Source organism: Polychytrium aggregatum (assembly GCF_025602895.1).
Source record: "Polychytrium aggregatum strain JEL109 chromosome Unknown BJ171scaffold_108, whole genome shotgun sequence".
NCBI classification, from domain to species: domain Eukaryota; kingdom Fungi; phylum Chytridiomycota; class Chytridiomycetes; order Polychytriales; genus Polychytrium; species Polychytrium aggregatum.
The window spans coordinates 115,856-143,468 of record NW_026516310.1 but is presented as its reverse complement, the minus strand read 5'-3'; the positions used below and the strand labels follow the sequence as shown (position 1 = coordinate 143,468).

At 56.3% G+C, this 27,613-nt stretch overlaps 8 protein-coding genes across 8 annotated transcripts; 4 read left to right on the top strand and 4 right to left on the bottom strand.

The window, feature by feature from the left end:
- The first annotated feature begins 48 nt into the window (after positions 1-48).
- On the top strand, positions 49-2,212 carry BJ171DRAFT_537075 (mannosyltransferase putative-domain-containing protein). The gene is made up of 2 exons (XM_053112874.1): positions 49-1,356; positions 1,661-2,212. Exons 1-2 carry the CDS (start codon positions 294-296, stop codon positions 2,113-2,115), a joined length of 1,518 nt encoding a protein of 505 aa, XP_052961907.1. The 5' UTR covers positions 49-293; the 3' UTR covers positions 2,116-2,212.
- A 753-nt stretch (positions 2,213-2,965) lies between these two features.
- BJ171DRAFT_26494 (nucleotide-diphospho-sugar transferase) lies at positions 2,966-5,102 on the top strand. The gene is made up of 4 exons (XM_053106785.1): positions 2,966-3,358; positions 3,591-3,783; positions 4,177-4,509; positions 4,711-5,102. Exons 1-4 carry the CDS (start codon positions 3,077-3,079, stop codon positions 4,914-4,916), a joined length of 1,014 nt encoding a protein of 337 aa, XP_052961906.1. The 5' UTR covers positions 2,966-3,076; the 3' UTR covers positions 4,917-5,102.
- A 539-nt stretch (positions 5,103-5,641) lies between these two features.
- Positions 5,642-6,969, bottom strand: BJ171DRAFT_432847 (mitochondrial import inner membrane translocase subunit Tim54; the record flags this gene model as incomplete). The annotated part of the gene is made up of 2 exons (XM_053107920.1): positions 5,642-6,399; positions 6,717-6,969. The coding sequence occupies 2 exons, from the start codon at positions 6,967-6,969 to the stop codon at positions 5,642-5,644; spliced, it is 1,011 nt and encodes a 336-aa protein (XP_052961905.1).
- Positions 6,970-8,965: 1,996 nt separating this feature from the next.
- BJ171DRAFT_537059 (Longin-like domain-containing protein) lies at positions 8,966-10,600 on the top strand. Its single transcript, XM_053112873.1, has 5 exons — positions 8,966-9,040; positions 9,298-9,457; positions 9,745-9,901; positions 10,039-10,119; positions 10,291-10,600. The coding sequence occupies exons 1-5, from the start codon at positions 9,023-9,025 to the stop codon at positions 10,433-10,435; spliced, it is 561 nt and encodes a 186-aa protein (XP_052961904.1). The 5' UTR covers positions 8,966-9,022; the 3' UTR covers positions 10,436-10,600.
- A 253-nt stretch (positions 10,601-10,853) lies between these two features.
- BJ171DRAFT_467157 (P-loop containing nucleoside triphosphate hydrolase protein) lies at positions 10,854-12,474 on the top strand (the record flags this gene model as incomplete). The annotated part of the gene is made up of 4 exons (XM_053108559.1): positions 10,854-11,028; positions 11,147-11,518; positions 11,687-11,868; positions 11,969-12,474. The coding sequence occupies 4 exons, from the start codon at positions 10,854-10,856 to the stop codon at positions 12,131-12,133; spliced, it is 894 nt and encodes a 297-aa protein (XP_052961903.1). The 3' UTR covers positions 12,134-12,474.
- Positions 12,475-12,515: 41 nt separating this feature from the next.
- On the bottom strand, positions 12,516-20,537 carry BJ171DRAFT_537054 (inositol hexakisphosphate-domain-containing protein). The gene is made up of 18 exons (XM_053112872.1): positions 19,275-20,537; positions 18,761-19,126; positions 18,379-18,606; positions 17,996-18,181; positions 17,635-17,811; positions 17,333-17,530; positions 17,050-17,216; positions 16,827-16,930; positions 16,220-16,747; positions 15,835-15,875; positions 15,263-15,715; positions 15,012-15,149; positions 14,606-14,878; positions 14,481-14,521; positions 14,161-14,307; positions 13,950-14,053; positions 13,697-13,798; positions 12,516-13,418 (listed from the first exon to the last, which is right to left on the bottom strand). The coding sequence occupies exons 1-18, from the start codon at positions 20,140-20,142 to the stop codon at positions 12,836-12,838; spliced, it is 4,704 nt and encodes a 1,567-aa protein (XP_052961902.1). The 5' UTR covers positions 20,143-20,537; the 3' UTR covers positions 12,516-12,835.
- A 46-nt stretch (positions 20,538-20,583) lies between these two features.
- On the bottom strand, positions 20,584-23,695 carry BJ171DRAFT_432883 (chitin synthase-domain-containing protein; the record flags this gene model as incomplete). The annotated part of the gene is made up of 7 exons (XM_053107921.1): positions 20,584-21,080; positions 21,219-21,465; positions 21,580-21,813; positions 21,898-22,182; positions 22,296-22,652; positions 22,835-22,933; positions 23,153-23,695. 7 exons carry the CDS (start codon positions 23,693-23,695, stop codon positions 20,584-20,586), a joined length of 2,262 nt encoding a protein of 753 aa, XP_052961901.1.
- Positions 23,696-24,951: 1,256 nt separating this feature from the next.
- BJ171DRAFT_563500 (RNA binding protein) lies at positions 24,952-27,493 on the bottom strand. Its single transcript, XM_053113283.1, has 6 exons — positions 27,194-27,493; positions 26,737-27,015; positions 26,232-26,570; positions 26,052-26,136; positions 25,816-25,909; positions 24,952-25,735 (listed from the first exon to the last, which is right to left on the bottom strand). Exons 1-6 carry the CDS (start codon positions 27,394-27,396, stop codon positions 25,251-25,253), a joined length of 1,485 nt encoding a protein of 494 aa, XP_052961900.1. The 5' UTR covers positions 27,397-27,493; the 3' UTR covers positions 24,952-25,250.
- Between the last annotated feature and the right edge of the window lie 120 nt (positions 27,494-27,613).

Below are 27,613 nucleotides of genomic sequence, written 5' to 3'. Positions count from 1 at the left end.
GAAGCCGTTTTCGCTGCCGCCGCCCATCGGCTGGTTTGGAACACTTGGCCATCCCACCCGACATCGACTCGGTCGTCCCATCGCATCCATCGCATCCATCCGACATCGACTCGGTCGTCCTCTTGCTCATCCCCCGGGCTCCAAGCGTCTCGCTGATCCGTTGTCCTGCTTGATTCCCGCCCGATAGCACCCAACGCTTTCCACAGAAGCATCGCCAGCTCATCCATCCCTCCTCCCTCCTCCTCCACCAGCCCAAACAACCCGATACCGCTCGTCGGCACCGTCGCTGCATCATGCTTTCGACAAGACGCTTCAGGCTGCTTGTCGCCGTAATTGTCCTGTCGGTCGTGGCACTGTTTTTCGTCATGGGCTTCAAACCGATCTCGACGCCAGAGGACAAGAACCAGTTCCCCGAATCAAACCCACCCGAACCAAGCCCACCCGAACCGAGCCCCACCAAACCAGCTCCGGTTCCCAGTGCCGAGGGCATCACCAAGCTGCTGGACAGATGGAGCACCGAGAAGCAATCCGCCCTTGCTTTGAACGACTACAACGGCCTGATTCGCCATATGTCGCTGTACAAGGAGCTCGTCGGCTTCCCTGTGCGTGCTGCCAACATCCATGATCCAGACGTTCCTGCGCTGCGGCTTGCCATCCAGGAGCTCGAGGAGCGCCTCTTCCCCTTCATCGATCGAAAGCGCCAATTCAAGTCGATCCAGAGCATGAGGAACTCCTACATCGTCGACAAGGGCATCGTCCTCACTTGCGGTCTGGGCCACTTTGAGTTTGCCTACCATACCGTTCGCAGCATTCGCTTCTCGGTAAACTCGACCCTCCCAATCGAGGTCTTTTACACGAGCGTCGGCACGGCCAAGGATGCCGAGAACATCAAGCTCCTCGCCCAGATCCCCAATCTCGTGGTCAAGAACCTGAATGACTTTATCGACCCCGTCGCCGTCGCCGTTACCACCTTTGCGTACAAGCCCTACGCCCTGATGGCGAGCTCGTTCAAGGAGGCCATCCTGATCGATGCCGACATATTGTTCTTCCAGGACCCCAAGGCGATCTTCCGGTTCAAGGGATACCAGCAAACCGGCATCTATCTCTTCCGTGATCGAACCACACACAACCCCGGATCCAAGGGCCGCAACATGCCCTTCAAGATGCTCCGGAAGCTGGTCTGGCCGCCATCCGAATACGTGACGCAGAACAGCCGAGTTTACCTGGGCCTCAGCGACCACGAGGTCGACTCGGGCGTTGTTGCCATCGACAAGAGCAAGAACTTCTACGAGCTCCTCTTGATCGCATTGCTGAACGGCAATCACTTCCGTGGTCCGCTCTGGAGCGCCTTTTATGGTGGGTACCTATTCGCTGGCGGCAAGATCGGCTCGGATGCGAGCAGAGATCTAGATCTTGCCTCGTCCAAATGCGTTTGTCGTAAGATCAGCCTTGGCAAGCGTACTGTGATGCTGCATGAGCGTGACGAGATTGCCGGGGCACGAGATCACCAGCAGCAACTCCGAGTGCGGTTGCATTTCCAGACGCAATCTCCACTCCTTGGCTCGGCTCGGCAACTCGACCAGACTTCTTGACCTGGTTGAGTATTGACACTCGCATCACTCACCCCACACGGTATTTACTTCTCCATCTAACACCAAAGGCGACAAGGAGTTGTTCTGGATTGCCTTTGAAATGATGCGGCAACCATTTTACTTTGAGCGCCATGGCGGTGGGGCTGCCGGGTACCTGGCCCCCGACAACGGCGTATGTGGCGGTCTCTTCCACCAGGACGACACTGGCCATCCGTTTTGGATGAACGGAGGACTCGTCTTTGATCGCCACGATGTTGCTGGCAAAACGAAGACCCTCAACGTCACCCACTGGTCGACCGATATCACCTGGACGACGCATCGCTGGACATGGCCCCATGAAGGCAACCCTTTCTGTCTCTATCAGGACGGGCAGCTGGACGGACAAATGGGCAGTTTTGACGGAACATACAAGGAAGCTGCCGAGTCAAACCACCGGTTGTGGATCGAGCAAGGACCGATGTTTGGCAGAGTGATTGCGGCGGAACCAGCCAAGTCGGATTCCGTGACCGAGCCGAAACCCTGATCTGATCGTGCCGGGCGAACGAGGCGGCCACGCCGACTTACTATGATTTGAGCCCAAATAGAGACCCGGGTGGATCTTTGGCCACCCAACAACAGCATCCCTCCGCCTGTGGGCTCGCGACAGCCCTTTCCGCTCTTGAATTCTCGGAACTGAGGACGAATCGGGGCTGCGCCCCTAGAGAGATGTCCATCATGGAGGCTTCCATGGACTGATTCCGGCTGTGACTCGTGCTGCGTGCTGGACCCGGTGTGATGCGCCATGCTGCGGATCTGGATCTGGATCTGGATTTGGATCTGGATTTGGATCTGGATCGCCGTCGGCAATCATCTACCAGCACAGTCATGGACTCTTCATGGCGCACCATTGCCGTCGCCCATGGCATTGATCCGAGATATGCACGGCCATGCCACACACACCAACACGAACCGACACGGCCGTGCGGTGTGCTCAAGAGTTGTCCTTTTCAACAGACCGTCCTGTCCCCGCCGATGCCGTCGGTCCAGGATATGCAGCCTTTGGAGGAGCGGCGGGAAACAGCGGCGCTCTGCGCCGATGCCAGGATCCCGAAAATATGGCGGGAAACCCCGCCGCCCCAAGCAACACCATCGTTTCGATCTTGGCCCCAGCCAGTCCGGCCTCGCCTGAGCCAGGGACGGCCTCCTCGCCCGGTCGGATCGATTTGCAGAGCCCGTTTGCCACCGGCATCCACCCGATTTCCACCACAGCGCCCGATCGACGCATCACAGCGCGATTCGGCCTCTTCGCTGCTTGCTCCTGGCAGTCGCGGCTTCCGACAATCATATCCTCCCTGCGTATCAGTCTCGTCCGGCGGTCGCAGCGCCCTTGTCCGATCGGATCTCTTCTCGACGACAGAGATTCTGGCCTTTTCCTCTCAAGCTACTCTGCCGCCTGACCTGCATTCTATTCCACGACCCCGATCCGCCATCGAGCCAACGCAGCCATGAAACCCTTGCTGCCGCAATACTACAAGATCGGCCACAAGCCCGTGATTCTCCAGCTGCTCGCCGTCAATGAATTGCGGCTGTATCGGCCGGTGCTGCGGTGTTTGAGCAGACTGACCATCGTCCTTGCTGTGGTCTTCATCGTGATCCATCTGCGGCCGCATTTCCGCAAGATTGATGTCGCCTACATATCAAAGTCGACACCCGACATGCTCGACGAGGCGCGGCGGCCGTTTCCAAAGATCATTCACCAGAGCTGGAAGACAGATTGCCTGCCCACGGTTCGTGTCGCTGCGTGGGTGCTGACGATTGCACGCGGAGTGACTCTCGATATCACCCGTCCTGCGTTATGCTTGCGAGTATCATCGTTCCGCCCGTGGCCAATGCACACTCGAATCGGCCACTGCCACTGTTGCTGTCGATGCAGCTCGAACACGCTCTCTCCTCACCTCCTCGCTCTCTTCGCCATGTCATGTCGCTCGACCGGACAATCGCGCCCTGCCATCCTTCCAGAAATTCGAGCACTGGTCCGCCACCTGGAAAGCCAACCATCCGAATTGGACCTATATCCTCTGGACCGATGAGGAGAACCGCAATCTCGTTAGTCACCACTATCCGTGGTTCCTGAGCACCTATGACTCGCTTCCAAAGCCAATTATGCGCGCTGACGCAGCCCGATATATCTACATGCATAAATACGGAGGAGGTAATCGTCAGAGCGGGATGGCGGCTGGCGGCTGGTGGTGCCCGCTGTCCAGAGCCGCCCTGGCCCAAAGATCATACGATGCTGTTGGCGATGTGCGAGAGCTGAACGCATCGAGCCGACCGACTCGGAGAATCTGGGTGTGTCCTGTCAATGGCAGACGACGTTTGGTGCCAGTCTCTCGATGCAGTGATGAGATGGACGCCGATTGGGTCTCTGTTTCCCACGAGGCAAGTGAGGCTATTTTCTAACCCAGCTGATCGTCTTCCACTCGTATTCTGACCTGACATGTATCTGTGCTTGGTGATGCCGGTCGTGTCTTGGACTTGATGGGACTCCAATGACCCGGTCGTTTGGCTCAACTATTGGATGGCCATCGATGACTTGGTACCCCAGTCTATGCTGACCTCGACATGGAGTCCCTGAGGCCCCTTGACGACCTGGTGGAAGGTCGCGAGCTGATTCTGGGCCAGATGGGCACTCAGATCAGTCCCTGGTGGCAGCACAGCCTGCCTAATGCCTGGATGGCATCCAAGCCCAATCATTCCTACTGGATGCACTGTCTGCAAGACATCATGAACACCATGGAGCACCGTCGCAGCCATGGAGATCCCTGGCTGAGCGTCAACGCCGAGTATGTCACCGGTCCTGCCATGCTCCATCGAGTCTTTTTGAATTATATTCAGCTGCCTCTGGCTCAGCGAGAGCCGGTATTCATCGCAGATGCAGGTAGGCAGCGACTGAGTGAGTCCCATGACGTTGAGCCGTGTGTGCATCATGTCCCAAGGGTTTGCAGGGTGGAATCGAGCGGTCGATCGGCATATAATCGAGCGATCCATCGGCACCGATCGGGCAGCCCTTCGCATCGAGAGGCCGCCCACGCATACATTTGACAGTACTTGTCACCTCCACCCCACCCACCCCCCGCAGACATTGTGTTTCCGTACGACTGGAGCAACATCTCTCCGCACTACCAGGTCTGCGCTGCAACCAACATTCGCATGTTCAACGTCGAACGATGCAAGGCCCTTGTCACAACAGAGCGGACGGTATCGATAACATACTGGAGTCACAGCTGGGAGCCACAGATGATGAACGCTGACCTCACGACCGAAATGGGGCTGGAGAAGATGTAGCTTGACGGCAAAGCCCGCACATCATAAGGGCGCGCCTGTGCCATCACCAACAGCCGCTGGCTCTTTCCGAGGGTCGTTTCCAAAGTTGAGACTAGCTGGCTATCCGAGCGTTGCCTCGGTGCTGAGGATGGCACCATGTGAATACCGCTCTGGGGCTGGGCACTGGGTTTCTGCGAATAAACCTTCGCGAGGGACTTTTATCGGTGCGTTGGTCGATGTGGGCTTGTTATCGATAGACACATAGGCGCACAAGTTCTCTGACATCATGCACTGCATTGAGCAAACACAGCTCTCTAGAGAAGCAGCAAATACAGTCCACTCATATGATCATGGCTGAGGAAGAGAGTTGGGAAATACGCATCAGGGGCCTCATCAAATCATTCCCATCCTGCCGCCGTTGATGCCAGTGGCTTTGGCTGCAATGTTCACGCATCCCGCCGGCCGATCCCATGAGCGACTTGCACACTGTAACCAAGTTCTTGGGCCAACACCGATATGACAAACCATCAAAATGACGACAGTTCGCCCCCCCCCTCGGCCATCACCATCATGCCGACGGTAAAGTGTCGTTACTGCATAGACCATCGCACTATTCGTCATTGTCATCCTCATCGGCGGCGAAAATCTTGGGCTGTCGAGGTAGACTATATTGCAGGCTCTGGACGAGGGGTGTCCGCGTGTGCTCAAAGGACATTGTCGAGAGAAGGCACATTTCGTATTCCATTCTAAGCATACACCGAAAGTCTCTCGGCAATGACAGGATCGGGCTTCGATGGCCACTGGTCCTGGGGAAGGTGCTCGTGTCCCAAGTAGTAATCCCGGTCCGAGTCAAAAGCTCTCGTTTTCTCAAAGACGATCTTGAGAGCCTCCTCTCCAACTTCCTTGGCCGTCGCACGCTGGTTGAACCAGCCGGCGATGCGCATGGGGAAGTTCTTGAAACCCGTCAGATTCTTGCCAGGGACGAACGAAATGATGGGGAAGGCAAACTGGGGAGGCAGGTTGGACTGTGCCAACTCGAGTTGGGGATGCAAGCTTTCCTGCTCTTCCCGCCGTTGTCGTTCTTGTTGCCGCTCGGTCTCCTTCTTCTTGCGGTCGGCCTCGGAGAGACTTGCATCGGCAGCGGTTTCCGCGGGCTCTAGCTCAGTCTCGGTGAGCTCTTTGGGCGGCGGACGAGTCGACAGCGATCCTTCCTCAAGGCCAGCCAGCAGCTCGCCCCAGGCCTCGGGGCCGACAGCGACCAAAGCCCGCCGGGACGAGTAGCGGTACGAGTGTGCCAAGACAGGGTTGTCTTCCTCCTCCAGCTCCACAGGGATACGGCCGCCAAACCACGTCTTTGGTGCAGCCAGAACGGCTTGGCGGTACTTTTCCTCCCGCTCGATCTGCTCTTCCTTGCCACGCCAGATGAGCTCGCGCATGGCCTTTCGGACAATATGGGGCTTGGACGGCTCCAGGATCTCGTAATCGAGGGCGGCGGCATCGAAAACTGACGTACCCAAGCAACCAAGATAAACGAGGGGGCGATTACGAAGAAACGGTTAGACATTTTTCATGTCCAGCGACGCCGATTCAAGCGCCAGTGGGGTTGGCACCAAACCCAACCACTGGTGCATGCGCATTTGGCCTTGCAGCGAGATCGGAGTCGCCTGTGTTTTGAACAGGAATGCCCATGACTGCACTCGTGTGGGAAACAACCAACGCATCGATATCGCTGCCGAGATCGCTGCCGAGATCGCTGCCGAGATCGCATCGGCGCTGTTCCGTCACATGCTCCGGCTCAAGGTGGCTTTCATGACAACGTACCGGGCTTGACAAACTCTTTGAACGAATACGTAGCCCACTGAGAGGGCGCCAGATAGACGAGGACCTTTCTGGGGGTCTCTCGCGTATCCATCGGCATTGCTGCGAGCTGCGAGGCTCGCTTCTTGAGATCTTCGCGGACAATCTTGAGTTGGTACTTGTCGTAGAGGGCAGCGGAGGCAATCGAGGAGGTGATGCCCAAGAAGATGAGCCATCCCCTTGAAGGGATATAGCGCCTCCACGAGGTCGGAGCCATGGCAGCTGGTGTTGAGGCAGACATGGTCGAAGCTGTTGCTGGGACGGCAGTTGGGCGCTGCTGGCTGGGACTGGCTGGGACTGGCTGGGAAACGGCTGGTGCAGAACGGAAGGGTGCCGGGGGAGGAGGCGACGAGCGTTGAGCAGTGAGCCGACGTTCGACAGATGCAGAAGCCGATGCCGATGCGGTTGCAGATGCAGATGCGGTTGCAGAAGCCGATGCCGATGCGGTTGCAGATGTTTGGCGCCTGCACTATGAAAAAATTTCTTGTTAAAAAAATGAGCGAGAACGAAAAAACGCGCTCTCGGAGCCACCTCGGAAGGCGAGAAGAGCAGTCTCTGGCGAGAGACCCCCGAGGGAAGGCGAGAAGCCTCTCGCCGTCACACACACACACACACACACACACACACACACACTTTGCACAAGGGAGTCAAACACCTCCCATCGACCATCCCAAGAGGGACGGCAACCCCGAAGTGGACTGCCCAGAATATGGGCGACCCGGCATCCACTGTCGAAATGCACAAGGAACAAGATGCTTACAGTCTATCCAGAAAGAAACGGGACAGATCCCATTTCTGGCTTCAGATGTCTGAACCCCGCTGACTGACTTGTAGGCCCAGCGGGCAGGCCATGGCATTGCACTCCTGTCTTCGTTGGCAATCTCTTTGTTTGGGTTGGTTTGGGAAGCATGGTCTTGAATACACCCGGCCGATCTCCTGTGGCGATGATCGACTGGCATACCGAGATCATATTCCTGGTTGCATTGATGTCTCGATCCCACAGCGTATGGCAGCTTGCACAGCTCCGGACAAAGTGTGGTGAATCGATATCAAGATACTCGGGTGACTCAAGTCGCTTGAATTCCTGGCAATGTGAGCACACCTGGGATGTGTTGAACTCGTTCACCGAGCACACATGGATCTTGGAGACGGATCGGTCTGGTGGGCGTCTCTGGTGATGGTGGAATTGCTCGAAATACTTGGCGAACCTGAGCCTCCTGGGACTGGATGCGTATCCCTTCCCTTGCTTCCACGAGGCATTCCCAAAGGCAATCACCACTTCGGTCTCCTTTGGTGCCTGGTCGATGACTTGCTTGCACATCTCGTGGACGGTGCGCTGTCGCTTGCTGTAGAGATCGAGTCGCTTGAATCGCCGTCGCCGGGTCAGGCTGAAGTACAGCTGCTTGTCCAGCATGTCTCCATCGAACACATGGCGAATGTATCGCAGGAAGGGATCCAACCCAGGGATCTTGGGACTTGGTGTGGTGCTCATCCATTGCTGCAGACCAAGGATCTTGTGGGTGCTCTGGATCCACTTGGTCGCCTGGCTGGTGTCTTTCGCTTGGGAGCCATCTGGCGAGAAAATAGCAGCGATGGCTGGTTCTGCCCTTGGGGAAGAGAGAATCTCCTCAAAACCAGCGCATTTTGGGCTGGCAGAGATACTGTGCAGTGGCGTCCTTGATTCGGATCCAGAAACGCATCGCTCGCTCAATCAGTCGTGGGAAAACATCTTGTCAAGGTGAGTCTTGCCTGATAGCCAAACGATCATGTCATCTCGCTGACACACAGCCACGCTTGACTAGGTTTCCAACCAGAGAGATTCAGATGGTGGTGGTTCTTGTCCGCAATCGGAGTGGAGCTTCCAACAATGATACAATTGGTCATTCCTCCACACCAGTCGCCCACCACCACCGTCAATCGGCTCAAGGTGATACCAAATGCCGCCAACCGGCCATGGCCGGATTCCAACTTTTGCTGCGCCACATACAACGTGACTTTCAGGTGACCGAGATGAGCAGCCGCGAGGGGCCGGAAAAAATTGATAGTGCTGTCTTGGATGCGCAAGCAATGGCGTTTTTTTGGCGACCGCGGCTGCAGCCGGATCGAGCCGATCTTGCGTCTTGCGCCTTTTGCCTTGCGTCTTGCGCCTTGCGCCTTGCCGCTTCCGCTTTCGGCTTGCGTCGCGCCCCTGCCTCCAGCGCATCCTCTCGCTGCATCCATCGCACACTCCGTCGCCGCCCGCATCTGCCATCTGTTTGTCTCCAGGAGCCATGGTCCACTCATCGCTTGTAAGCTCGCACCCGCCAATCCACATGGTGTCTGTCTGCGCTCTCCTCCGCCGCCTCGGTCGTAGACCTGTTCTGCTTCGGCGAGATCGCTCCCCGTATTGCCATGCCACCCACTTGTTTCCGTGCTCTTTGCAAACACCGGGACTGCTTCGAGGTGGCATCGCCGCCACAGATGCATCATATCTTGAAACTCATCCGTTGCCAAAGCAAGGACTGGCCAAGAGTGGAGTCGCTCATGCTCTCTTCCTCGGCCCCAGAATCTGACACTCAAGAGCATCAACGCCATTGTTATCCTCGATTCCGAGGGCAAGCGTCTGTTGTCAAAATACTACTCGTCCGAGTACCCTACCGCCAAGGACCAGAAGGCTTTCGAAAAGACCCTGTTTGAAAAGACCAAGAAATCAAGCAGCGCATCTGGTACTTTTCGCAGCCGCTCCGATTCTCGGCACTGCTGCTCGCTATAGCTCCCATCTCGAATCATCAGCTCGTGACCGCTCGCTGAGCTGACGTGGACTGCGATCGCTGGATGCTGATGGGCTGCCGAGACTCGCGATGCAGACTGGAATTGTGATATACCTTCTGGACAGCCACGGCTGTGGGTCGGTGCAGATCAGCTGGATGCGTCGCCGACAGCAGCAGTCCCTTTCTGACACTCTTGCTCGTGCCGGCTGAAACGCTGCCTGCCACCCTGGCTCTGCATTCAGCGATCGGCGACCACATCATAATGATCGACAACCAGATCGTCGTCTACAAGTTCAACATCGATATCTTCATCTACATCATTGGATCTCTTGAGGAAAACGAGCTCATTCTCGCCAGCATTCTCAACACCTACTATGAGGCTCTGTGCATGCTCTTCCGGTAAGTCGCGGGTGTGGTTTGGCCTCTGGGCGCCAGCCGGTCTCCTTACCGTCTCCAAGTGATACGATCAAGCCACACTCACACTCACATCTCTTCTCCTTGCGTCACGCTTGCCATCGTTTGCGCTGTGACTGCAGCGAGCAGTCCCCAGAGAAGCGGTCGATCCTCGAGAATCTGGATTTGGCCATTCTGGCCCTGGACGAGACAATAGACGACGGGTACGCATAGCGGCGATCTCGCTGATCGCTTCAGTCGATGGCGAGTCGATAGTCGACCGTGCCGGATCGACAGCCTCTTTGGGCAGAATCGGTATCGAGCTGGCATTCCACGAACGCCGTCCTAACCATTCGCCGTCTCGTAACTCGACTTGCATCGTGCTGTGCACAAAGCATTATCCTCGAGTCGGATTCCTCCCAGGTCGCCGGGCGAGTTACCAAGAAGAATGAGGGCGAGAGCATTCCTCTTGCTGAGCAGACAATCGCTCAAGCCCTGCAGGCCGCCCGAGACCAGCTCACCAAATCTCTGCGACAATAGGCGCACTGCATGTGGCGTGTGCAGCTGATGTTGCTGCTCGGGCCATCGGCTCCAACTTGTGCAATACAGTGTTAGATCGGTCGATGCCGGGCCGCCAACCGAGCGTCGACTCATTGCTGCCGTTGTCGCCTCGATGGACCACAGGGACCACAGGGCGAGGGAAACTCGATCCAGATCGTCTGGTTGTCTGATGGAGGCTTGCCGCCCTGGCGACACCATCCGAGCGAGAGCGGTCGTGATTGCGCTGAACCCTCATGGCCCGCGCTACAGAGTGAACCAAGGGGCATGTTCCCACCAAGCATCGCTGCACCGTTGCACCTTTTGCTGGTCCAAATCTCGCCTCTCTTCCATTTATCTATCCATCCACCCATTTCTGCCCGCACTCCATCAGCAACTACTCTCGCGAGCGACGCAGGCAATGCTGGACGGAGTATCACCATCAGGGCCAGAGCCACTCCTCAAGTTCGTCCTGCTGGGCGATGGTGCCACGGGCAAGACCAGCCTGGCGCAACGGTTCTCGCAAGACTGCATCTCGTCCGAGTACCATCAAACGCTGGGACTGGACTTTTTTCAGAAGCGGATTGTACTGCAGGGTCGGGCATCCAGCGCATTACTATCGCGAGCGCCTTCGGTGCAGTTCATTCGTCGGGCTCGTTCCTCCCCTCTTCGCAAGCGCATCGGCTTATTCTGCTCGCCCGACTCTCTGCACAGGGGATCGATCGATTACCATCCAACTTTGGGACGCCGGCGGCCAGATCTTGACCTCAAAGATGGCAAGCAACTACCTTTTCTCAGCCGACGCTTTGGTGCTTGTCTACGACATCACACACGTGGGCTCCTTTCACCATCTGGAAGCCTGGATGGAGCTCGTCAAGCAGATTTATCTGCGCGGCGATAGGGCGAGCTTTGTCGCCCCGGCAAGCGATCCCTCCGCGATGGCACAGCGTAGCCTGTCGCTCTCTGCACAAAGCCATGGCGAGGGAGGACCCAAGTCTGCAGCCGAGGCCGGAGGCTCTCCTGATGCTGAAGCGCATCTCATGGTTGACGTGAGGCTGCCCTACTCGGTACTTGTGGGAAACAAGAGTAAGTCGACTCGCTCCCTCCTCCGGCTTGCCCTGAGCAGGTAGACGAGCAGCTCGCATCCCAATCCCACAATCAGCTCGCTGCGTCGTGGATGGGCCAGGTTCGACACGCCTGTTCCGCCGTGGTTCCCCGGCCTCTTGATCTGACTGATCTTGCACCGCATTCTAGTGGACATGATCCACATGCGAACAGTTACAGTCGAGCGGCATCTGATGTTTGCCAAGGAGTACAATATGGCCTCCTTTCTGGTCTCGGCAAAGACGGGCGACTCGGTCAGCACCTCCATCGTTCGGATCGCTGCCGACATTCTTGGCATTCCTCTCAAGGGCTCTGAAATCGAAGGGATGGCGGTAAGCAGCGTCTGCGTCGAGCCAGATTCAGTGCCCGCGATCGTTCTGCCGTCATCGGACTCGTACTCATCCTGACACACCATGGGCTCGCTTTTCCCAGCCCGTTGTCAAGGCCAACGTCATCATACCCCAGCCAAAGCCGCCAAAGCAGCCTCCGCCTCCAGTGTCAAGCACACAGGTGCGGCACAGCATCGACGGGCAGTCGACCAAGGGCCCCAAGAAAAACGAAAGCGCCGCCACATCCCGAACGTGCATGATTCAATGAGCACACGCCCCAACGACGTGCATGATGATCATCGGCACTTTGACGGCATTTGTGGAAGCAAAGTTTTCAGGAGTACCGGCGCTCCCGATGTGATCTGGAGCGGTCAAGCCGAGGACCACGACGTTTCCAAAATACAGCTCGTTCGGAACGAAACAGGACGAGATGCCCTGGGGTGAAGCCTGCTGATCTGTAGGCCGCGGTGGGCAGGCCATGGGATTGCACTGCGGTGCTTGTTGGCAATCCAGTGGCTTCGGTTGGTTTCGGGAGCATGGCCTTGAATACATCCGGCCAATCTGCTCGTTCGACCGGGCTTGGTGCCGCGATGCAGTAATGCAGTGTCCGCATTCGGCCATTTGGACATCTCCGTGCATTCTCGAGATCAAGACCATCGATCTCCTCGAGTCGCTCCGCCCCGGTCTGCTTGGACATGCTGTTTGGTCATGAAAGGCGATGGATAAGCGTGTATTCAGGCCCAGAAATTAACGACAGCTCTGGCCCAGAACAGGTCGGATTGAGGGCAGCTCATTCGTTGCAGGTTGCTCAAAACGGAGCAAAGTGCTCCACCTCTGGCATCGACTGGTACATTCCATCCACCAAACAGACGGGGACACTGATTCGAGACGAATGACCCCGGATACCATTGCGTCCCGCCAAGGGACAGCGTCGGCAGGCAAACTACTCGATGGCGGGGCAGCCATTTCATCAGTCGAGCGATTGGTTGGCCTGGCTCACGATATTCGCAATCTCCCGTCGGTCTTTGAGCCATTCGCTAAACATTTTCTTGGGCTGGAGCGGTCTGTGCTCGTGCTCCGGTGCAGTCGGCTCCTTGTGGGATCGTATGCGCCGTCTCCAGGCACTTCCCCACTGGTGGGTCGACATTTCCTCGAGTAAATAGTCCGCAAACACAATCAGATAAAAGTATCGAATCAGATAGTTCAGCGCCACACTCATCAGCGACGAGTGCTTCTTGGTTCCGACTTCGATCGCCTCCACCCGCAGCTTGTAATCGAAGATGGCTATGCGCAGATTTTGGAGGTGCTCGCAGGTGTCGATGGCTTGATCGGTGACCTTCTTGGCCAGTTTGCCATACTGGAGCACTTGGATGAGCTGGAGAATCACCCGATATTCACCCTTCTGGTACCGGGTGCGGTTGTCCGCTTCTCCGGCCAAGAGCTCGGGCTCGTCGGATGCATCGAGCGTATGCTGGCTTTCGATCAGCGCGGGATTGCCCACCACCATTTCCATGATGCATGTAATCACCATGCCCGTGGTTGTTCTGCCTCGGCTGGAGTACATGGATCAAGTAGGTCCAGGAAAGAGCCAATCCAACGCATTGTTAGAAAACCAACATACAACGCTTCCGCTCTCTCCGTTGCTGATCAAGGCTGCATTTCAAACGGCGCTGTAACCTGTACCGAGTGCGCCGCCGACAGGTGCTTTACAGCAACTTGTATCTCAACCCGCAGCGGGCGGCCGTGCATTGGTCGATCGCGCAAATCATCGCTGGCGAGACTGCGCCTCCGCCGCTGCATATCCAGCAAAATCTATCGAGTTGCAACATACCCCATCTGACAGTTGAACATCTTGTCGCATGCCGTGTCGACTTTCAGGACGCGGTCCACCAGTTGGTTGAAAACATCCGGAATCGGGGCCTGCTCATCCGTGCTGAAGTCCGAGACATGGGAATGCAGCGACGATCAGGTATCAATTGCCATCGCGGGATATCGCGATGAAGTCACACCCCCCGCCGCTATTTGCAGGCTGCCGCCCATACACAACGAATAATGCCATGCACTGAAGGAGCCATTGCACTTACATCGGAATTCTTAAATAGTCGACGCGGTATCCTTCTTCCTGGATTGATTTGTAGATTTCCAGCGGTGTCTGGACATCTTCCTCGCGAACGCTTTCCCAGATAGGCTAGCACAGCAACGATAGAGCGCCAGTCAGAGGACGACTGACTCTGCATGCGTCAACTCTTCCGACTCTGCGACGCCGCCTGAACACGGTCCAAGCACCAGACTTACAACAATCGAGAGTCCGTCCTTGAGCATCTCTTCTTCATGAAGCAGCAGGCGGCCCTGGTACTTGCGAAGCTCACTAATGATGTCGAATTTCATGCGCATTTCCATTCTCTCGACACGCTCGCGCGCTATTCCAGTTGCCTCAAGATTCTGCGTCGGATGGAGATGGATATATCAGCACTGTTAGAGTCGATGGTCTGCCGTGGCTACCCGAAGGAACATAATTCTCGTTATGCCGATTCCCAGTCTCTGAGGCTGCAAATATACACGTTGCACTACGGTCGCCTCAAACTTTAGCATTGGCGGAATGGGTAGGCGCGTACCTTGAGCGGGTCCTGGAACAGCCGCAAGACATAGGGACGCCCTGAGAGATAGCAGCGAGTTAGAGCCCACAACAACCTTCCACAGACACAAGCTCCCTGCATGCATCCTCGCAAACACCCCATACCGTTCACATAGATGACGGGTTCTTCACGCAAACTGGTCCAAAGGAGTCTCCGCTCGCCATCGGGGCCGGCGCCAACTTTGGCCAGCACACTGCGGATGGCGTCCTTGGTAGGCATGCCGATGCCATACACCGAGGGATAGTCCGATAACAGATGGGCTTCTGAGGAGGAGTCTAAGAGCGACGAGCTCTTTGACGAGAGCGAGTGCTGACTGAGCGGGCCGACTCGCCACGTCTCAAATGAAGAAAGGGGCACTCTTCGATAGTTGGGGGCGCCTGGTGTGAGAGCCGAAAAAGTCAGCAGCGTCGAGCTGTCTCAGTGTAGGCCCCGGTGCACTGGCGCTCGTGCTTCCATGCCACTCACTCCCGGGTTGTGCCGCCGCCCGACTCGAGGACAGCTTGGCCCTACCTTCAATGCGCTCAGTCAGCGACAGCTTCTGAGCACCCGGGAACATGTCGTACTTGAGGATTGTGTGTTGCGCCAGAACGCTTCCATTGCGCTGGTTGACGACCTCCATGACCTCATTGGTCAAGGCAATTCCATCGCCTGCATACACACAAACAAGCGGTGAGCTCTAGAATTCTTCCTCTCGCTGAGCTTGTTTTGGTGCATCACTCGACACCTGCTACAAAGTTCGCTGCGACACCTGTGCGACATACCGGGCTCGAGTTTCTCGACTGGCATGAGGCACTTCTCGTCGGCATTATGAAGCTCTTCGCGCATGGTTTTGAACTCTGGATGCCGCGAAAGCCACTGACTGAAGCCCTCCAGCCGGTCCTTCATGTCCGGCGAGTGCTGGTCCAGGTAGCTCTGGAAGACTATCATCATGAAGTAGCGCTTGAGGTTGTTCAGACCCTTCCGCACGGCCTGACGGCGCTGCTCCTCGCTGTCAGCGCTCTCGGCCTTGAGCCGCCATGATTCGATTGAATCGCGCATGTTCAGGCATGCGCCGCAGTTGTCAACGATGTTATCGACAACCGCTTTGCACTCAAGGCCATTACGAATCACACGGAGGAGCGAGTGGATGATCTGATAGTTGAGTCGCGGCCGCTGCTGAGGACTGGGCACTGGAGTCGTTCCGTTGAGCCAATGCGTCAACACCGAGACCAGGACTGAGACAAGTGGGTCAGAAGACGAGGATGGGGATAGAGTTAGGCACACGGGGTCACCATAATGACATCTTCATCTCTTAGATGTAAAAGTCCGAGTGGGTCCTTTCGAGCCAACACACCTGTTCCTACGGTTGAGCGACCCATTCCGATTTGGCAGTTTCTGGATGAAATCAAGAGATTGTCAGGGTGAGGGCTAGCCCAGACGAACAGCCGCAATACTCTCGCGCGGAGGTATGCCATGAGCTTGTCCTTGCCAGAGAAGCTATGGGGGCGTCTCCAAAATGAACAAAATAGTAGGCAGCCCAACATCTGCCATAACGTAGCAGCACATCCGAACAGGAAGCTGGCCACAACGCTCGCGAGTCGTGAGCCAGCAACAAGAAGACTCCGAAAGCAGAACCGCAGCTGGCGAGCGAATAGAGCCCACCGGCCTGTGGGCAAATTTCAGGATGGGGGGGGGCATTCTATCCCGCGACCGTGATATTGCCAACCCTTGATACATACAGGACAATGGCCGTGCTCTTCAAGTTGGCAGCTGCAAGGATCCCCAGCAGCGTGTCAAAGTCTTCTTCATCGGGCGGCGCCTCGGCCGTAGTCGGGACGCGGTAGTACGATATCTTGAGAGCGCCGTCATTGTTGAGTTGACCCATGATTTCCCGGATCGTGAGAACATGCTCCATGGTGCAGTCCTCCCATATACCCGTTACTTTGCTGTCGCTGATTTCTCGATGGAGGAGAATCCGACTGTCGTAATTCGAGAGCTCGAACGCAACGTCCTCCTTGAGTCGGTCTTCAATCAACTCCAGGCGCGTGGACGTGATTCCAGCATAGGACTTGATGTTGCGCAAAGTAAAGTACTGGTCGCGGAGCACATAGGGCGTGCCGTTGATGTATATCAGCGGCTCCTCTCGGAGATTGATCCAGTAGACCACGGTGTCGGGTGGATGCTCCTTGGTTAGTTCGTTGATTACGTTCCGGATTCCTTTGAGGGTGGGCTGGGCAACGCCATAGATACTCAATCCTGGTATTTTTCTGTACACGACCGAGTCAGAATGGACATCGCTTGGAGCTAGCCACTGCTGCAAGCCAAACAAGTGCGATAGAAACTCACCTGAAATTGGACGCCCCCTCAATTTCGACTTGCAGAGACGCCTTGGCCGACCAAAAGTCGACCTTGAGAATGGTATGCGGCACCAAGACGATGCCTTGGCGCGACTAGAATGCGGGCCGTGGGACCCAGTATTAGTCCTGCACATGAGATCCGAGCGGGCTGAAGCCGCTCCGAGCTATTCAGAGCAGCTCTTTCCCGTAGTGGAGAAGACAGGTGCAGTTACCTTGATGACGTAGGTTTCGAGTTCGTTTATGTTCTTGCGCGCAGGACCCTGGCCCCATCCCATGAGCGTGTCCTTTTCCTCGGCAAAGACGGACAGATCTTCGACAGGGCGGAAGAGGTAGAGCCGAGGCCCGCGGTGGCGGATATTCTGGAGCATCCGCCATATTTCTACTCGCCAATGCGCCGAACAGGCATACATACACGCTCGTGAGGTGGGCATCGTAACCAGTCGAGCAGTCGGCATTGAGCAAGTCGAATGTTCCTTCCTTCCGGCCTACACATACCTGGTCGATCCTTAAGCCAGCTGCCGAAGGAGCTCAGCTCGCCGGAGCAAGACTCATTGACATACGAGCAGAACGCGAGCAGGAAGAAGTACTTTTCGAGGCATCCCAGCGATTTCTCGAGCGAGACCTCGTCGCCGATATTGGAGTATCGAATGCGATGCATCAATATCGCCTCGCGTAAGTTGATCATGATGTCGCCTGCAGCAAATCAGAGCCACGGAACCAGGATGTCATTCGGTCAGAGCACGAATTCACCATTTGCTTGATGTGATCGCTAGCAGTCCTACGCAGCTGCGACCTACATCTGTCGATAATGGCATCCAGGAGCTTCTTGCTGTCATTTCCGTCCTGGAGCACACTGCAGAGCTGTAGAATGCACTGATAATTGCCCATGATGGCGTTCTTGAGATCATCGATCAGCGGGCCGCGAGCAAGAGCCCACTCGATAGCAGACCGATTTTTAACCTTCCCGCCAAGACCTGAAGCAGTGCAAACCAGCGTATGAACAATGTACTGATTAGGATCGGGACAGGTTGAGGGAGGTCATCAGCGAACTGCCTCTGATCTACCCATGGCCGCAATGATAGCCAGGCTTGTATGGCCCACGGTATCCGCGCCGCCCATACTATCCATGACATCTATGCGGTCGCCACGAGCACTTACTGATCTCCAGAACCTGAACCAGCTTCAGCAAAGCGCGGTTCTGCACCTCGTTTTCCTCCATGTTCCACAGCTCGGACTGCGAGCCTTCGTTCAAGTGGAAGTAATTGATAGGTACAGGATCATCCAGGCCCTTGGCCATGATTTGAGCTCGTCGGATCAGCATTGCGACAACCATGGCAAACGTTGCTGTAAAAGAGCATACCAGCGAGAGTGTCAGCCACCAAAGCAGGTCCACGGATCAATATCGCAGCGGTCTTGAGGTGTGTAGGAGCAAGCTCATTGGGACGAGCAGAGAGCCGCGCAAGCTGCTCGCGCCATCATGTTCAGACACCCCGACAGCGCGGAATCACTGCGTCGCCGTGATAGATGATGCCACAACGTACTTCGACCAACACCCATGCCGCAGTTGAAGACCAACGAGTCGTTGATGCTGGCGCTCTTGATGACATTGACGTATTCGTCAATATACTGGTCCTCGGGAGCCTGGTCAGAGCTTACGGGGATGCGCAAGAACTTGACGGGGTAGCCTTCGGCTACAAACGACTGGAAGACTTCCCTGAGCGTTTGTACGGAATCCACCGACATCCAGGTGGGAACAATCTTGCCCGTGTCTGTGAGAGCAGCACATTAGCGTAAGAACCCCCAACAACGACAGAAGCCACTGCAAAGCTGCGTATGAGCCCATTCGACGGACACAACCTGCTCAGAAAGTAAATTGGTACAACGTGCGGGTAGCAGTGGTCGGCGGGGCAGCATGCTACTCACGGATTTCGTCGTGGACGAGAATGAGACCGTTTGAGCGAGCCGCTTCGGCGAGAATATCTTCCTTGAGACGCTCTTCCATATTCTCAAGCCGGCTGGCGCTGATACCCTGGTAAGTGCGCACGTTACGCATCGGATTATCACACTCCCGCAGGACAAAGGGGCTCTGATTGATATAGATCATGGGCTCCTCTCGGGTCGAGAACCAGATGCAAGGGGTGGACTCGGGCGTTCCGGGGTAGCAGCTCAACAGACGCAGGACCGTAGAGATGCCCGAGATCTTGGGTTGAGCCACACCAAAGATGTTCATGTCGGCCATGCGGAAGTTGGGGGCTCCGTGGAGGTAGAAGTCGATGCGGGTATGGAAGCCTAACGAGACGAGTGTCGTTGCTTCTTTAGTTGGCACAAGCTAGCTACGACCGTATGCAGCAACCGGATATGGCTCGACAGCTCACCACATTCCATGGCACCGCATCGCACACATTACATCGTCTACCACACCTCTGGTCGGCCATACCTGTATCGAAGTGGTCGCTCTTCAACAGCGTGCCGCGACTCAGGACAGAGCCGTTCCGTAAGCGCACAACCGTATCGGCTGAGGCCAGGATCTCTCTCGGGTGACGCAGACTAAGCCGGGAGCCAAGCTTGGAAATGACAGATTGCGCACGGCTGCGGTTTCCAGAGACAAGGCTGTCAATCGATGCGCTCGCTGCATGGGTGTGCGGATGCGGATGCGGGGCGGGAGACGGCGTGTGGTGCCGGTGATGATGGTGATGATGGTGTTGATGGTGATGGATGTGATCATGCACATGGTCTTCGTGGCCATGCTGCAGATATCCATCAGCCGCAGCACGGTCGGCAGGAGAATGCGAAAAGGACCGACGCTCTCGAACGGGTGGGACGCTCGCAGGACTGCCCGGGACGGTCGCCGAGCCGACAAGCTGGATAGCCGACGGAGTCGGGTCACTGGACAGGCCATTGAAGGTATTCCGAGGAACCGATCTTCGCCTTGGTGAACTGCTCAAGACGGAGGGCTGCGGGGCTTGTGAGCTCGCCTGGGCAAGACCAGGAGGCGGGGGTTTGGCATCAGCGCGCTCGGACATGGGTTTGCGGATTGATGCTCCAAGGGCGGGCCACTGGAGGAAGAGGCACACAAGGGTTGGATGCTTGCGGGCGAACGGATCGGTCGACAGGCAGCCGGGGCAGCGGGATGTGTTGGGTTCCCAGGCAGACGGACGAGGTGTGGACGACAGCAACGCAGCCCAAGATGATCCGGCAAGATGCAGACCGGGGTGATCCGACAAGATGCAGGCAAAGCCACCCAGACAATGCGGGCGGCTTGTGCTTGCGCTTTGGCTGCCCCCACAATGGGACGGGCAGGCCATTGGATCGCTGCCTTGCGATACTGTGCGATCATCCACAGCCCAGGAGAGACGGCCTCCATCTTCAGTGCGTCCAGGACCACAAGTCGCCGCCGGAGCAGGGATGCAAACCGAATGACCCAAGAATCACAGCTGCCATACCGTGTGGAATCGCGACGTCAACCTGGCGCGCAACATGATCGCTGTGCGGGGCGACTGTGGAGACTGGAGAGATTGTGGAGACTGGAGAGATTGTGGGTCGAAGAGAGATTGTGGGTCGAAGAGAGAGATTGTGGGCCGGAGGACAGCCCGCGGTCTTCAAAAGCTGCAAGAGGAACCACTTTGGCGACCTCCGGGTGAAGGCCGTTTTCACCATATTGGCACAGCGCTCCATTTGCTTCTCATGAGTATGAGTATCATCGGCACTCTGTATCACTTCCTTTGGGACAAAGGGCCACGAACCCATCAAAGACCAATCATGAACAGCACCAAATAGATCACACAGCCGCAGAAGCGGAAGATTCCCATGCCCGCAAAGACGTAAAACAGAAACTTGAGGTACGGATTGAACTCGGGCGTCGCTCGGACACCCAGGGTCTGGTAAAAGACGGTGGACCACTTGGGGTTGGTCAGCACCAGCACCAGAAGCCAGTTGCTTGCAATCCACAGCAGCACGACGTTGGAGCGAAACCGTCGGAAGTAGTCCTCCTGCAGCGTCTTGAGATCCCTGATGGTCAGCGCCTCGTCTGCCCCTGGCCGCTCCCGGTTGTTGGGGCCGGCTCGCAGGTGCGCTACGGCGGCATCGAATTCTGCATCGATCCCGTTTCTAGTTTGAGAGACATCCATGTCGCTTTCGCTGGCTGCGGCCGCCTCCAGTCCTGCTGCGTCGGCAGCAGGTTCATGTTTGATTGGCGACGAGCTTTCTCCCTTGGTGCCCCAAGTGACGTCGTGGATATTGCAGACTGCGTCGCCAAGGAGGATCAGATACGATGGCCAGCATGCTCCATGGCCCGCTTGATGCACTGTTCTCCCGACACACTCGACACTGAGTATGGGTTTTGCGACATGCTGCAGATTGGACAGGAAGTGCAGACACCTACATGCGTAAACCATCAGGATGTTCGTGAAGCACGGAAGCAGCAGAATATACTGCAGCATTGACCCGATGATATGAGTGACTTCAAAGTAGAGCAGCGACGAGAGGATGAAGAGTCCATACGATGATCCCACCGCAATGAGAATGTCTCGGAAGACGGGTTGCCCGAGCAAGCTCGGCAGCGATGCCACAGAGCCATCATACTTTGGCAGACTCTGGAATATCGCAAACCCGGTGAGGTAGAGCATCACCTGCGGAGCAAGAACGCTGTTTAACACCAAGGCCATGTACCGACGATCCACATCGCCGAGCGGCTCAGACAACCCGTGCTGAGGAGCCCACGGGATCCTAGCCCACACACTCACCATCATCAGGAAGGTGAAGATAAGGAAGCAAAACAGATAGGCATAATTGGAGCCCTTGGGACGATTGCCAAGCGAAACCACAAAGGTCAGCACCAGCGACCCGATGTAGAGTTGCTGAAGCATTTGGAAAACCACGTCTCCATAGCCAAAGAATGGATCGACCATGCCGCTGTTGGCCGCCGGGTTAGATTGGCTTGGTCCGCCGAGAAAGTAAAATGTCAGGTAGAACGAGGACTGGGCCGGCGATACACAGTTAGTACATGGTCCCTTGGTGAAGCGGCAGAAGCAATCCCGAATGCAAACGCGACTGCGACTCACCAGCGCAAACCAACTGAAGATCAAGGATATAGCGTTGTACACAAACTGGATCACGAGCAGAATCTTTCTCGGAATCGAGTGGCTTGACTGAAGAATGCGGTGCGCCCCAGAAAGTGCGTACACCATGGCAAAGAACGAGCCGTTGAGCCAGCGTCGGCGCTGGGTAATAAACTCGGTGATGTGCTTTGGGACATCAGTCTCTGCCTTGGCGGACTTGACATACTTGAGTGACCATCTCTGCTGCGTTTTGGTGAGCAATTCAAAGCACAGAATGCGGTCCTCGGCCTGGCCAAGCCCATTGTGACCACATGTATATTGCAGAGGAGTCGTGAGAATCTGTTTCGAGGTCCAGGGGCACAGGATTTGCAGGCAGACGATCGCTCGAACGGTGCGCTCACCAGATACATATTGGCGGTCGATGCAGTCACTTTGCTGGAGGTGTTGTACTTGAGAAGCTCCCCTCTGAAATACATCTCGAGTGGGCGGCCTTGGATCGCCGAGTAGCGATATGCAGAGAATGCCCCAGGGAGGACGCTGATGTAACCAAAGACAGACTCGGTGGGCTTGTCCAGGATGTTGCTCATCTTGTACTCAAAGTTCTGAGCCCCAACGAGGACATTGAGAAGGCCAGCGCCAAACTTGCCCAGCTCGGCGCACACTTCGCCACAAGCCCCACCAAGGTGCGGATCTCGATCAAACGCCTTCCATAGATGATATATGGCTCCGGAGAAGGGCTTGGTTCCGACGTCGAGCAGCTGCATCAATCATGGAAGGTTGAGAACCTTGCTGTCAACGCAAGCAACGGCGGACAGAGTGGCCATTCCTCGTTTCCAGCCCAAGTGTCCAAGATAGACCCCAAAACCCACTCAGAGCCTCGCTGCCGTGTGGTACGTGGGCCTCGTCTGAAGGCGGTGAATGGTAAATGGACCAGACATACCAGGCAGATGTTGGGGCACAGGAGCGGGCCAAAAGCATTGAAGAACCACCGGTGGCTGTTGATCTTTTTCTGGTTATTTTCCTTCAAACAAAATATAAACTATGGCACGATCGAACACGGCTCAATCAGTCTCAGGCGACGACAAGCTCACCCGATTGGATTGCTCCCGGTACTGCAGATTCATTCTCAACCCAAGTCTGTAGATATTGCTTGGTTTGGCGGCTCATTCGTGCAATCAACGGACAAGATCGCCAAGTGCGCTTTACAACTGCCCGGAACGAGCCGATCCGGCTCACATCGGTTGCAAGAACTACTCACTTGCACAGGAGCATATCCCTCGTTGGGTTGGACTTCAAAATTGTCGTCGACACAGACTTGAGTTGTGTACTCAAATATGTGAGCCGTAACAGGCTCTCCGTTGACAGTTGGCACGAGTAAATGCTCTTGGTAGAGGCCCATGAGACCGAGGACGCTGAGGACCCGGGGATGGCATTTCTCGCGGCCATCGGCAATCAGGCACACAGTAACCTTCTGCCAGCCCTCACCGCCCCAAATCTTGGACCGATTGCGATTGCACAGATCAGAGACGGTCTTCATGAGAGAGCGTATGGTGCGCAGGAGAGCCTTTTCGTCTTCGTTGTATAGCGTTACGGCAATGGCGATTTCGGTATGTCGCTGATAGTTGTACTGGCGCAGGGTGTAGCCCTTTTGCATGAACTCATCGGGATCGCAGGTTACAGCTGTGTACCGGAGGGTCCGAAACTCTTCGCCCGCGTGATACCTTGCGATTTCGGCCACTTGGCTGGGAACGGGCTGGCTGATGGTCAAGTGGCCGGCGGGAGGGGTTGGCTTGATATCCATGCGGTTCTGAAGCCAGGCCTGTGTGGACGCTGGGCTGGGCTGTAGATCGTTTCCCCAGGGCAGCGAGCGGCTCGAGACTGTCAGCTGCGTTGCCGAGTCAGACAGGGTTTGGTCCATCATGATGGCCCGCTCCGATCGAGTGACGCTTGAATGGCGGAAGTTGGTGTCGGAAAGAGTGTTTTCGAGAGACCCGACCGAGACAGCCCCGTCGTGCTTGATGCGATCGGTCCGTGGCCGTGGGGTTGGTGGAGGCCCAGCTTCCCTGGCAGGAATGGATATATACCATGATTCGACTTTACCGCTAGCAACATCGTCACTAAGATGTCTGGCGGACTCGGCCGCGGGGCTGGACTGGGCCGGTGGCAAGCCAGAGTGGGCTCCCGATTGAGGCATGAGGCTGACGGTTCGTCCGCCGACAGCGATCAGTGGCTCTGGCTTTGCTCCAGCGAGGGATATGTTCGGGTCCATCGATTGCGGCAGCGAGCTTGGAGGGCCTATATGCAGATAAAGGGGAGAACAATGCTGTTGCGGAGAAAAAAAGTAGTCTGGGCGAGATGGCGTGAACAGATCACAGCAATGTGAATCGATCAAGGGGGTTGGGATCTGGAAGACGAAGTCTCGCAGCGAGCGATCCGAGGGCACTACTTATTGCTGGAGGACCATTCCATCTCCCCTCTCCCAGCTGCATCCCTCTGCCCTCGGTCGGGGGCAAGCTGACAAGCTCCGATGAGTCCCTGGTGCCGGACGAGGGCCCGCTCGCTCCAGGGCCGCGCTTGTCATGGGCTCCGCTGTTCGGACCAACAGGCCACACGGACCGGCGGGCGCTGCGACGATCCCTTGGGGGGGGGGAGGGCAGCCGCAGAGATGTGGATGTGATGTGGATGTGGATGTGGATGTGGATGTGGATGTGGATGTGGGAGTGGTATTTGATGGCTTTTCGACGGATTTTCGACATGCGATCGTCCGGCATCGGCAAAACGAATCAGGACTCCCTGGTATTGAGCCTTACAGTCAACAGGACACCTTGGTTATTGGTCAATGACCGAATAACTTGTTCCCAATACCATCGCGCACTGGCCATGACCATTCGCCAGTGTGTCCAAGAGCACCACCATTCACCGCTGGCGATATGTCATGGCGTCAAGGCAAGGGCAATGCATCCAGCCCTCGGAGGCAGCGGTTTGCTCGGTACTCTGAGCTATTCAAGCGCACCGTCGCCATCCACATCGCCCTTCTTATGGCTCAGCTTGACGCAAGCTCATCACATACTTCATGTTCATGGAAGCGGGTGTGGTGTCCCGTTCGCTCATATTTAGAGTGTACATGTACTGCTTTTTGGATGGTAATACGCACCCATTCCAAATCCACGTTCGCCACCACCAAGTCTGTCATCCCTTCAAGATCCACTCATCCAGCCAAACGACTGAGCTCGCGAACTCATCAATGCATGCAGGCCCACATATAATTTGATGGCCCGATGCAGTCCGGGAAAGTGGTTATTCAATGCTCTGATTGCCAAAGTGCTCCATTCACTTGGCGTGGTCGGCAGACTCGGCTACTTGCGGTCAGATCGGGAGCGATATCGGTTATCCCGTCGATCATCTCGTCGATCATCCCGTCTATCATCTCGGCGGTGATCTCGTCGATCATCTCGCCGGTCGTCTTTCCGGTCATCTCGCCGGTCATTTCGCCGGTCGCTTCGCCGGTCGTTTCGCCAATCATCGCGATCTTGCTTGCGATAGACGTCTCTACTGTCGCCTCGGCTCCACCCTGTCGATCGTCCCTCCGGTCGTTGTCCGTCGCCCCGCCTGCTTTCTGTCGATAAATCAGATCGAGACACCACCGGTTGCGGTTCGTTGTCGCCGGGTTCGTTGTCGTCGTCGACCCGTCTTCGCTTGCTGCTTCCCTGGCTCTTCTCGGAATCCAGGTTCCCCTCGTGCTCAAACACCAGATCGTAGTTTTTCTCTTCCTCGTCGGCAACACGATACTTGGATCGCTTTTGGAATCCAGCTCCATATTCGCCCCCAGATTGCTTGGATCCTGGTTCGGAATCAACCAAGGAATGTGCGTTAGAGCGCATGTCCGGAGCAGCGACAGCGGCAGTCCGCCAGAACGCTTACTCATGAAATCGAGATGCAACTTGGAGACGCTCTGGGAAAAGTCCACATGGATTCTCCGGTCGTCAATAAGCACGTTGTCCATTTTGAAGTACGCCTGAGCCAAATGTTCGCGCTCTTTAGTATCCAATACATCACGGCAATTGTCCGTATTGGCTTTGGACCTAATCGTTTGGTGCATTCGATCCTCTGTTGATGAGGTGCCGACGCTGCCCGCGGACATCCATGCTGGCACTCACCTCCTCAGCTTGCTCCTTGGCCTCAAACTCGATAAACGCATAGCATAGCGAATCGCCAGTTTTCTTGTCGCGAATGACTTCACAGCTATCGTCAAGCATAGGCAGAGCCGGTTTAGCTAGCCAGCTCTCATCGTACGAGCCAAACAAAAACGGCTGGACACACCGCCGAGGCATGCATACCTCACGATCTCGCCAAACCGAGAGAAGATGAGCTCCAGATCCTCATCACGGGTGATTGGGTTCAGCTTGCAGACAAAGAGGACAGTATCCGGTGGCTTGATTTCGGCAAATGGAAGGTCGCCCACAATTTCGAGGGTCAGCGCCTGTGCGGCGGCCTCCTTGGCCTTTTGCTGGCGTTCAAGTTCCTCTGGATCCACATCAGGGAAGAGCTCTTCGTCTTCACCGATGCGACCGGCTTTGATCATCTCCTCAGTGGGCTCGGGAGATTGCTCGGGGACGAATGGCAGCAGCTCCTCCGGGTCATCGAAGGGATCGTCCAGAACAATGGTATGCCGGATCCTACCAGACGAAGGCGGGCGGGAGCAGGACAGGGTTATGAGTCCACGATCTCGGATGGTGCTGACAGATGGCGCTGACAGACGGCAGCAATATCCCTCTTGGATCGGCCCCGGTGCACAGAATGCGGGCGAGCGGGTGGGCCGAGTCAAAGGCAGCTTATACTTGCCGTATATCACGGAACGGCCGGTTTGATTCGTCCGAGAGGGCGGCGTTGATCTTGTCGAGAGTCTCGAATCCTTCGGCGACGTATCCAAAAACTGCTTGCTTGCCGTCCAGATAGTCCAGGTGGTCGTCAGACAGAGTGATGAAAAACTGGGAACCAGCGACGGGGAGACCGCTTTCGTCGGCTCCCAGAGTGGCAAACGAAACTGTGCCCTTCTTGTTGTGCTTCAGCTTTGGATGGATCTCGGGTGCAAACAGGCGGTAGGCAGGGCCTTTCATGATTCTAGTGGCAAACGAGAGGGCAGCGAGACGAGTGCATGAGTTGAGGAATGCAGTCGCCGAGCCAAAATGCACACCACAGCCTCCTGCAAGTCGGTATTGGTGGTGCCCATCGGATCGCCGCAGCTTTGCGATCTCCACACGATCCAGCAGTCCAGCAAGGCCCTGATCACCAGCCATACCCCCAGATCGATTCGCCGCCGTTTCCGGTGCCAAAGGGGTCGCCGCACTGGGCTGTAAAGTTCTTTTGGACGTTGTGGAAGAGTGCAAAGTTGTAGCGTTTGGCCTTGCAGAGCTTGAGGAAGTTGATGCACGACTGCCTGGCCTTCTTGACCTCCAGATCGATGACAATATCGCCAAGCGATGTTTCGAGCAGCACGGACATGACGAGTAGATTGGGAGCACGCCGGGGATGGTCAGGCACGATGCAGATTGGGCTGGGTCGACTGCCGGAGGGAGGGAGATCTCGAGGAAAGCCCAGATCGAGGCAAGCTGAATGGGTGCTCCGCCCTTTGTGGTGATGGGTGCCGCACACAAGCTGATCATGAAAACGCAATATCGTGCGCGGACGCTGTCGCCACAGTCTCTCGTCTTTGCATTTG

Bases quoted from the DNA above. Each gene is read 5' to 3' on its own strand.
- BJ171DRAFT_537075 (XM_053112874.1), top strand. From the start codon at position 294: ATGCTTTCGACAAGACGCTTCAGGCTGCTTGTCGCCGTAATTGTCCTG. The intron at 1,357-1,660 runs GTGGGTACCTAT...CTAACACCAAAG, and splicing joins GCTCTGGAGCGCCTTTTATG to GCGACAAGGAGTTGTTCTGG.
- BJ171DRAFT_537054 (XM_053112872.1), bottom strand. From the start codon at position 20,142: ATGGCCTGCCCGTCCCATTGTGGGGGCAGCCAAAGCGCAAGCACAAGC. The intron at 14,879-15,011 runs GTAGGGCCAAGC...CTCTCACACCAG, and splicing joins GCTGACTGAGCGCATTGAAG to GCGCCCCCAACTATCGAAGA. The intron at 14,054-14,160 runs GTAAGTCTGGTG...TTGCTGTGCTAG, and splicing joins AGGACGGACTCTCGATTGTT to CCTATCTGGGAAAGCGTTCG.
- BJ171DRAFT_26494 (XM_053106785.1), top strand. From the start codon at position 3,077: ATGAAACCCTTGCTGCCGCAATACTACAAGATCGGCCACAAGCCCGTG. The intron at 3,784-4,176 runs GTAATCGTCAGA...TTGGTACCCCAG, and splicing joins CATGCATAAATACGGAGGAG to TCTATGCTGACCTCGACATG. The intron at 4,510-4,710 runs GTAGGCAGCGAC...CACCCCCCGCAG, and splicing joins GGTATTCATCGCAGATGCAG to ACATTGTGTTTCCGTACGAC.
- BJ171DRAFT_563500 (XM_053113283.1), bottom strand. From the start codon at position 27,396: ATGTCCGTGCTGCTCGAAACATCGCTTGGCGATATTGTCATCGATCTG. The intron at 26,571-26,736 runs GCAAGTATAAGC...TTCGTCTGGTAG, and splicing joins CGGCCGTTCCGTGATATACG to GATCCGGCATACCATTGTTC. The intron at 25,910-26,051 runs GTGAGTGCCAGC...CATTTGGCTCAG, and splicing joins CCAAGGAGCAAGCTGAGGAG to GCGTACTTCAAAATGGACAA.
- BJ171DRAFT_537059 (XM_053112873.1), top strand. The intron at 9,458-9,744 runs GTACTTTTCGCA...CTCTGCATTCAG, and splicing joins GAAATCAAGCAGCGCATCTG to CGATCGGCGACCACATCATA. The intron at 10,120-10,290 runs GTACGCATAGCG...CTGTGCACAAAG, and splicing joins GACGAGACAATAGACGACGG to CATTATCCTCGAGTCGGATT.